The 10337-nt window shown below is 32.4% G+C and overlaps 1 protein-coding gene across 1 annotated transcript; it reads right to left on the bottom strand.

Annotated features, from left to right (window-relative positions):
* Positions 1–212: 212 nt before the first annotated feature.
* On the bottom strand, positions 213–9386 carry LOC145312070 (uncharacterized). The gene is made up of 9 exons (XM_080151204.1): positions 9253–9386; positions 8258–8495; positions 7460–7789; positions 6963–7024; positions 6308–6412; positions 4429–4522; positions 3672–3765; positions 2776–2865; positions 213–1875 (listed from the first exon to the last, which is right to left on the bottom strand). The coding sequence occupies exons 1-9, from the start codon at positions 9307–9309 to the stop codon at positions 1773–1775; spliced, it is 1173 nt and encodes a 390-aa protein (XP_080007330.1). The 5' UTR covers positions 9310–9386; the 3' UTR covers positions 213–1772.
* Positions 9387–10337: the final 951 nt, after the last annotated feature.

Genomic DNA, 10337 nt, shown 5'->3' with positions numbered 1-10337 from the left:
GCTTTCTAAATCGTACCTAACTACTACAGGAATCACCATGCAAAGTTTGAAATCGAAAGGACAATTCTAACATGCCTAAATTAACGAATAAAAGCTATCTGCCTCGAACGGACAGACAGACGTACGGACGGACAGACCCTAAATATAGAAAAGCTTCGCTTTTAAAAAATGTACTACTTTTTACATTAAGCCTAAATAAAAATAATACAAAAAATAATGAATAAATGTATTATGATAATAAATTTACAATTTATCAGCTAAATTTTATACATAACAATTCAGTATTTATATTCATTAAATATTTTGTGATTTAAATCAATAACTGAATCATGTAACAAGTAGTTTTGTGTGCATTTCTCTCTAGTTAATAAAATTTCATTATTCTTTAAAGAAAATAAAAAAACTACCTACATATTTTGGTTCAATATCACACATACAATTACATGATTAATTCAAATCGATTAAATCGCTAAATATCAATTATTTTTCTTTTGAACAGAATTATTGAAAACTTTAATTGCTATTTATCGCATTATAAACAGTTTTCCGCGAATAGAAAAATTTGAAAAAAATATTAATTCCAGTTTTGTTAATTAATACTATGATTTTTATCTAATTATTCGTTGAAAACAATATATATTACGATACGATACATGATTTTTCAGTATGTCTCAGAACCGGTTTTAATCCAGCGGATAAAAATCGGATTAAAGCTCTGCTGAAAATTAAATTACTGAAATTTAATGGCTTTAAAAAAAACACCGGGATAAAAAAATTCCAAAAACGGAACCAAATAATTAATAGTTTTTTTTTATGTTATTAAATCATAAAATACTTATAATCATAAAATACTAATAATAAAATAATACTTATTTACAATAATAATATATTTTATAAAATGATAAAAATGAAGAATAGAAATGGGTAGTTCCAATTACAGAGGACTTTACAATTTTAATATTTGGCCTTTAAACTTAAAATTTATCATCAATATAACCAACTAGACTTCAACAAATAGATCTTGTGTTTTATGCATAAGTATTTTTGGTTATTGATAATAATATTGTGATTTTAAAGAGTTTTAAAGGTTACTAAAAAAATGGACTGCAATGAAACTTCCATTTTACCTTATTACCTATTTTTTGCCTTTGTTAGCATAAAATAAGGAGGATAGGATGGCTTATGAAAAAAGAAGACAAAATAATATTGTCCATAATTTACCCAAAATTTTATTCTACCAGGGGAGCATTTAAATTTAAAGGGTAGATAAATTTTTCGTCCAAAACCCTTTACCGGATTGATTAATCTTGATAAACAAAAAAATCTAGGGATTACTGAATAGCTTAATTGTGGCAAGTCGAATATACTTTCTATGATATACTTTTAAGAAGGGGGGCTATGGGGTTATGTGCTTGCTATAAATTTTAAGGGAAAGCCCCGCTCAACTAGTTGTTTATCATTACCTAATGGAACTACCCTTATAGTAAAAATTGGGATTAGAAATAATATTTTGACTTTAAAATTAACTGGCACTCGATACAGACTAACTTAACAATAAAAAAAGCAAATATACAAAATTTTATCAACAAAATAAATGTAAATTTGAATAGGGATATGAAATACTAAGAAAAACCTTTTTGCCTAAAGCTTTTTCACCTGTACAAATAACGTTTTTAAAGTAATTTTCTTCGTCATGAGATAGTGCAATTACACTCTGTAAATATCATATGTGACTAGCAGAAAAAAAAGAGGCAAAAAGTTGATCCCTGGGTTTAGAAAGAAATTCTTTTATTTGACTTTGGTGGCGAGTTATTGGTATCCCAGGAGGACAGCCGCTTATCTCGTTTATTTCTTCTTTTCATTCGCCGTCGGTTTCTAAAAATAATGGATGTAGAATATACGTGGCAGGGGAAATATGGCCGTCCATTTAGGTTGCTAATATAGCTCATTTATTGGTCAGTTCGTTCATCTAGTAAAAGAGGAGGAGATTGGGTGAAGGGGGAATCGTTATTTTAGCCCGCTGCGAGTTTCACTTTATTAGAGCACATAAAAATCTGGTGTAAGATCCAGGTAATAATCTATCCTTTCTGAAAATTTAAATAAATAATGCAAAAAAAATTAACTAAATGAAGCAGTCAAAAAATAATTGTATTTAGAATAGCAATGAGGATGACAAAATTTCTAATTTGGAGATATACATAAATTTGAGAGTATGTATTTAATAGCAGACGAGAAAGATCACGTTTAGTCTCCCTTCCAAAAAATTTGTTCTCTACTACGATTCAAAAAGCATGAAGTAACGGCTTAGAATCTAACAACAAGGATGACAACATACATAAGTAGCGAAGCACAAAAATGTCATGGATGGTGGTAATGTCGACAAGGAGATTTGAACATTTGGATAACAGCTGCGAAAATCACATTCCCCAAATATCGTTACGAACTGACAAAAGTGGATCATAGACTAACCTCGCCATTAGTAACTAATTGTCCTAGGACAAACGCAGGAGTCCCAAACGTCGGAGTGGAAGCTTAACCTAACCTAACCTATTTTAAACTATCTTATAGGTTTTAAAATGTCTATTTGTATATTCATATCATAACCTAACCTGTATAGAAATACTTAATTAAATTAATATTTTAACACTCCTGCGTTTGTCCACTCCGACGTTTGGGACTCCTGTGTTTGGTCTGGAACCACTGCACTATAAGCTTCTTATTGTTGTGCTGATTATGAACATAATCTTTCCGATTTTTTAAAATAAAATATTTCACCTCAACCCTATCCTAGGTGCGAGTCTGTTTTCAGATTTACTCTTCTTTTTCTTCTTCGGCTTCTTGTCCGGTGGGGGAATATCAGAATGTCTAGGCAAATAAAATATTAGGTGTTTTCACTTAAACTTGTTTCTTGATCATAGATACCCCCCACTCCCATTCTTTGAAGAAAAAAATATTTTAGGTCCTGCAGGGTTTTTTACACTGCTAGCGCCCTATCACTACGGGGTTATAATCCTTCGGAGCTCTTTCAACCTTTATTTAACCTAACCTACCCTAAAATAAGCATAAAATTTACGTTTTATCAAAAATTTTCTTCGGCCAAATATTAAATTAATTTCAGAAAATATATTAATTGTAATATTTGTGGGGTTTTAATGATTCTTTCATAAATAGTATAATATTCGTATGGATAAAGATAAAATATACGTGGAAATTATGGCGGAGAAAAATTGTCCTCAATTTATGTTGCTAACATGGAACTCGTTTATTGGTCAGTTCGTTCATTCAGTAGGAGAGGAGGGAATGGATTAAAATTGTGGATAGGAGGTATCACTATTTTAGCCTTATTATTCCCTTAGAGCACATGATAATCTTGTGTAAGATCCAAGTAATAATGAATCCATTCCTAAACTCTTTGAATAATTAAAACCATGCATAAACTTTTAACGGAAATAGACGAAAATTTTTACTATTTGTTTGAGGATGAAATTCTTGCTTTGGTAGCCTGTAATATTGAAGTGACTAAAGGTTGTGGATTAATTAAAGTGTACTTAGTAGAAAAATTGATATGCTCTTATAAAATATGGTTCCTGAAATTTACATCGACAACATGTCTCATTACTGTTCATACCCTATATCTACCATGCAACGCTATTCTAATAACCATGCTGTACCTCGGAGCCCCCCATGTATGACTGGAGCTGGCACATTCCATCAGTGTTCCGAAAAATTCTTTGTTCTTGTACATCACGTTAACAACTAACAATCCTAAAATTATACTTAACAATATAATGAGTCCCTTAAAGTTTTACAATACCTAGTTATTTATCACATTATATTATAGACGACAACTTTCCGCGGATATTAAAATTAAAATTATAAGGTTAAACCAGTTTTGCTAGCAACGAGGTTCCGAAGGCCCGGGCTAACAAAACTGGTATCAATGTTTTGGTTTTTATTTCAATATTCGTAGGAAGTTGTCTGTAATACGATGCTATACATGATATTTCAGTATGGTTGAGAACCGGTTCTAATCCAGCGAATATTAGTCGGTTTCGAAGCAATACTGCAAAAAAAATCTCCTTCTCCTGTTTTACATGTGTCTGCCTTAGTTTCTATAGTCAATCCCTATCTACATCTCCAGATGGCTTCGAAACCGATAAATATCTCCTGAATTAGAAACGGTTCTCAGCCATACTAAAAATCATGTATAGTATTGTATTACAGACAGTTTTCCACGAATTATAAAATTAATGCAAGTTGTGTTACCCGGGCCTAACAAAACTAGTTTTACTCTCATAAATTTTCATTTTAATACCTGCGATAAATAACTATTCTGTATTTTGTGTTCGCTAAGTTGTTTTAAGATTTTTATCTCACTTCTATCTACTTTACATGTTTTAAAGACAAAAAAATAGAGAACTATGTTACCTCCAGAAGTTTCAGTTAGAATCATTCCATCTAGCATTGTGCGCTGGTTCAGGGCATGTCCGGTCATCGTATTCACATCTCTTCGCCCATCATTCTGCAAATATAATTCATTTAAACTAGGATATAGTATATACGTCGATATATTGTCAGGGGAAAATTCGTCGTCAATTTAGCTTGCTAATATGGAATTAATTTATTGGTCAGTTTATTGAAACAGTAGAAGGGGAGGGAATGGAGTAAATTGGGAAGATTTTAGCCAGCTGCAAACATCATTTTATCAGAGTACAAGTAATAATTGTATTGCTATTTTTATTAAATGTATGGAAAAAAAATTAAATAGAATAATCTTTAAACAGCTATGTTAGGTTAAAGAATTTTATTTTAAATTTATAATTAAAGGTTTACATTTACTCAGGTTTTCATCTCCTTTCAATATCAATTACACCATCTTTGAAATATAATTTCCTGCGTCCTTTTAGTTGAGATAAATCTGGTTAACAAGGTCCCCGCAGTATAAACCCAAGCAAAGTTTAATTTCCCCCCAATTGTTAGGTGTATCTATTAATGAATTGCTTCATCTATAATACAAAGTAGTACGATGTCTATCTGTCCGTCTAAAGCTTAAGATAAATCTATTTTCTTGGGGGGTGGGACACCCCCAATCCCCCCCCCCCCCCCATAAAAAAAAGTTGATTAAAAGATTGACGTTATGGATAATCCATAAAATTATGGTTCGCAGCACCAAAATATGTTTGTTTGTTTTTTTGAATATGTTCGAAATAAGTGGTTGCATCTCCAATTTTTTTTAATTACCTCTTGGAGCAAAGCCCCTAGAGGCTAGGGGTGAAGCCGCTAGTTGTTTATAAACTTCTTTATATTAGAGCTAGAGAGGGGACAATGGGCTGTTTATTACTCTAAAGTTTTGAAATATCATTTTGTTATTCCTTAACGTAACAACTTTGAGAACTTTAATGATTTTTGATTGTTTGGCTCATCAAGTTGAGTGTTTAAACGTTTCAACAATTAATTTTTAATCTACAGAGGCGGTAATTTTGTGTATTATCATTTGGGATGTACATCAATTTATCGGCCATTGTCTTAACCCTTTAGATCCCTATTAAATATTCTAAAAATTTAAATTTTACCTAAAACTAATACAAAAAAATGTCCCAGAATAGCGCATTAAAAAAGTCAGATTAAACAGTTAAGTTGAAATAAAGAATATGACTGTTTTCAATCCTTTTCTATGATATTTAAATTATCTTATTAGTATTATGGAGTTGTTCTTGTTTTTTTTTTATTAATTATCTTTAGTATTTTTTCTATTCATTTCGTTTGTCCGAGTGTCAATAAATTGAGTAAGATTCTGTCATTTTCTAGGTTTTTCTAACTTTTTATCTTATCTCCCCCTTATCGACAGCTGAAAACCACGTATAGGTTTCGTGATTTTTTTTAGAATTAATTTCGTTATTTGTATTAGCTGTTAACGACCATCTTTTAAGCTGTCAATCTATTTCATTGGTTCCAGGACAAATGTAGGAGTCCCAAACGTCGGAGTGTAAAAACGCAGGAGTCCCTAAACGTCGGAGTGTGAAAACGCAGGAGTCCCTAAACGTCGGAGTGTAAAAACGCAGGAGTCCCTAAACGTCGGAGTGTGAAAACGCAGGAGTCCCTAAACGTCGGAGTGTAAAAACGCAGGAGTCCCTAAACGTCGGAGTGTGAAAACGCAGGAGTCCCTAAACGTCGGAGTGTAAAAACGCAGGAGTCCCTAAACGTCGGAGTGTGAAAACGCAGGAGTCCCTAAACGTCGGAGTGGGAAAACGCAGGAGTCCCTAAACGTCGAAGTGGGACATTAAGAAAATAGGTATGATTTTCTAACCTTTTCAATGATATCAATTTCCATAGCATCCTTGATCTTTTCTTGTTTGATATTATCTTTATCCTCAGAGTTGTCATCTTCCTCATTTTCCTCCTCTAGCTGCTCCTGAAACATTATTGATAAATTTTTAATGGAGAAATAATGGATTTATTATGACTTTGATCTTACACCAGATTATCATGTACTCTAATATTGTAAAACTTGTAGCTGGCTAAAATAACGATCCCACATCCACCTCCTTTAACCCATCCCATTCCCCTCTACTGGATGAACGAACTGACCAATAAGTGATGTAAATGTTAGCATCCCAGATTGATGATAATTTGTCCTCTGTCTTAATATCCACGTATATTCTATATCAATTTTTGCAAGATTTTTTTTTTCTCTAGCAAATGTTTTTATTTCCAGGATAAAAAATTTTTAACTTTATCCCATTTTTTTACCAATCGTCAGAACCCTTTCGAATTGTTTGTAGTTTTTATATCAATAAATGTATAGTTTTATTGTCCATGTTAGCAACCTAAATTGACCACAATTAGTTGTTTCTTTTTGAAATCCATTAAAAAATCATATACATAGGTACTTTTTAAAATAAGTTTTTTTTAAAGAATTTTATTTTTGAAATATGTATGTAGGTATGTAAATTTAATTTTACCTGTTTTGGTAGAGATATGGTGGGAGGTTTTCTTGTGCTGATAACAATAGGTGGCACTTTTCCTAAAAATTATCTTAGTCAAAATTTATTATTTTGACAAATTACCTAAAATTTATATATTATGATACAAATTTTATTGTCTATTCATTTGTCAGTCTATCAGTCAGCTGGTAAACTATAAAACAACTACGGACAAATAGTTTTTCTCTGGTGTAATAACTTCAGGGATCTAAAGTGATAAGACAATGGACGATAAATGTAAATCCTCAATGATGATACACAAAATTACCCAATCTGTAGATTACAATTTGTAGTTGAAACGTTTGGACACTTAACTTAATGAATAACCAATCAAATTCAGAAAAGTCCCCAAAGTTGTTGAGCCAACGAATAAAAAACGTTATTACTGAACTTTGGGGACTAGTGTAATAAACAGTCCAATTATCCATTCCGCCCTGCATCCAGAAGCAAATAAAAAAATACATAATAAAGCTCACCTGGATGAATTTGTGGCTGTTGAGTGACAATCTTATGCTTAACCTCAGCTTTATCATCTTCCTCTTTCACCACTTCCTTTTCATCATTGGCTGCAGCACTAGCAGCAGCAGGTGGATCTATATCATGCTCATTTACAGGAGGTTTCACAAAATCAATGGTACTTTTCGTGGTGGTGGTACTAGTTGCCAGCGGCTGAAATGTTGTGGTTGTTGGTTTTTGTTGTGCGGTTGATTCAACATTCTGCGGTTGGGGTAGATATGGCTGGTGAGGGGAATGCTTTGGCGGTGGAATGGCACTCAATGGCCTAACAGCTGTTGGTACAGGGTCACCTTTTGAAAAGAATACATAAATTATTAATGTTGCTTTTTGATCCAGTTCCAAATAAAATGTCTATCCAAATAATCATGCCTAACCTATTTTTAAATAAAATAAGAAAGTTATCCAACGAGTAACTCAAAATAATTATCCAGTCCATAAAATATCAAATGTCTAGAAAAGTACCTACCTACTCTTTTCAAATACATATTATTTTGTAATTTCATTATGCATTCTCCGATAGATGTATAACCCAGATAAGTACCTGGCCCAATTAGTGGGTACCTTTTTCGTCTGCTAACCAATTGCTTTCTGCTCTTTATTTACGACATGGCTGTGTTTATATTTCCAACACTACCTATTGGCTTTTGTTCAAAGACCCAATTGAAAGTCAGCACAGGGTCCCAACCCCTTGAATAGAGTTACATACAGCTATTGCACCCTCAATTCGAGTCAATTCTTTTACTTTAAAATTAACCTACCTAAAATTGGTTGATGTACTGGTTGTTGTCCATGCTGTAACTGTTGCGGCTGTGGCTGCTGTAGATGAGCGTGCTGTGGTTGTGCTTGATGATGGGCAGCAAAATGATGTGGCAAATGATTTTGTTGTTGATTTTGGATATGTTGTTGCTGTTGATGGGGAGGCTGTTGTAGTGGTGGAGGTTGATATTGTTGAAATCCGGAATTATAAGAATTATTCGACTCACTAGAAGCTGCCGGCTAAACAAAAAAATAACATCACTCTTATTGATTGGTTGGTACCAGGGTTTCGGATCCGGATCCGGATCCGCAAGGATCCGCATATTTTCGAGTCCAAGGATCCGGATCCGGATCCACAAAAAAATGCGGATCCGGATCCTTGGACTCAAAAAAATGCAGAAAAAAGGGAAAAATCTACCTAAATTTATATACAATCTCAGACATTCTCTTGATGAGAGCCAATCTTTAAGGTTTAGGGTCAGACTTGAAAATTAAAAGTATTTTTGACTTCGAATTAAAGAATAAATATTTTTGAAAGGTTTGGTGATTTTGTTTTTATTGTCAAGGATCCGGATCCGCACTGACCAAATTTTGAGGATCCGGATCCGGATCCGCAAAAAATCAATGCGGATCCGAAACCCTGGAACTTGGTACAAACTAACAATGTACTAAATATTCAACCTCCATTTCTTTGCTAGTTCTCCAGACTATACTGGCGGTTATGTCCCTAAATGCCTCTAGGGGCACTAAGTGCAAGGGAGAGAAAGTCAACCCTCTACTTTCCATTTTTGTTTTTGAATAAGTATAAAAAATTTGTTGGGTGTGGACTTTGTTTCCAGAGACGATTTTTCTTGGGAGGGTAGATGTACTCTACCCTCAAATATTTATAAACCTTCCCAGGACCTATGAGAAACTAAAGGAGAACCATATTGGTTCAGTGGTTAGCGAGATCTTAAGCTTTACACAGACAGACAGGCATCCAGTTACTTTTACCTACCTCTTTACGTTGACTAGTTGCTAGGGAAGCAATGGAACTAAAAGAATATTGAGGCATTTTTCAGCCTTCAAAACAAACTTTTTATTCTACATTTCTTTCTGAAAAAAAATATTCTTAAAATTAATATATTATTACTTGGATGTTGCACCAGATTTTCATGTACTTAAAGTATTAATGCTCGCAGCTGGCTAAATTTACAAAAAAAAAAAAAAAATATTCCCCCCTTATTCTTAATTAACGATCTTATGCCACTTAGAGGATAAATATACCTTATGGTTAGAAACCAAAGTCAACAAAACAAACCAAAAATATAATTTTTTTATTATAATCCCCTCATTCATTTTTATATAGCATTCAGCTTTTTCTCTCTTAAGTTTCCAGTATGGCTTCCAAATCGATTAATATCAGCTGGATTAGAACCAGTACTCGTGGCCCATTATAAAAAATCACATATTGCATCGTACTACAGACAATTTTCCACGAATATTAAAATAGAAATAATAAATTAATTTTAATCTGACTTTAATCTTATAATTCTTCATTTCATTAATGTATGAAATAAGATATATTGTAAATGCCTATATTCATATATGTCTTAAGTTTAATTCATTTATCAAAGTTGTTAAAGCTTAAAGGGAAAGATTTATAAAAGTTGATGATTTAAGGTTTTAGGCTATTTTCGTTGAACATTCGCAACAAAATCAAATCAAGCATCTAGAGTTTAGTGGCAAAGCCACTATCGTATCTTGTATGAAATTAGGATATACATAATATACTTTAAATGTAAATTAAATTTGGTTAAAATCATCTTCTAAGAAATTTCATATTTTACATAGATATATTTTAAGTAAAAAAACATTCAACAAAATCTGTGTCATTTTTTCTATGTTGTTTATTTTTCTTAAGTAGAAATGCATGTAACTACAAATTAAATATATCTTTTTTAGCAAATATGAAAATATATAATGTTTTGTTTATGTTGGAGTGTACACTGAATACACACACACACACACACACACACACACACACTTCCAAAATATTATAATAGACATAAAAAAACATAAACTTGTAATTTATAACATAAT

Source organism: Acartia tonsa, chromosome 2 (assembly GCF_053477335.1).
Source record: "Acartia tonsa isolate MP-2025a chromosome 2, ASM5347733v1, whole genome shotgun sequence".
Taxonomy (NCBI): Eukaryota; Metazoa; Arthropoda; class Copepoda; order Calanoida; family Acartiidae; genus Acartia; species Acartia tonsa.
The sequence above is the reverse complement of the archived record's forward strand: the minus strand, read 5'-3'. Positions and strand labels throughout refer to the sequence as shown.

Bases quoted from the DNA above. Each gene is read 5' to 3' on its own strand.
- LOC145312070 (XM_080151204.1), bottom strand. From the start codon at position 9,309: ATGCCTCAATATTCTTTTAGTTCCATTGCTTCCCTAGCAACTAGTCAA. The intron at 6,413-6,962 runs GTAAAATTAAAT...ATAATGTTTCAG, and splicing joins CCATATCTCTACCAAAACAG to GAGCAGCTAGAGGAGGAAAA. The intron at 4,523-6,307 runs GTTAGAAAATCA...TTATATTTGCAG, and splicing joins AAATTGATATCATTGAAAAG to AATGATGGGCGAAGAGATGT.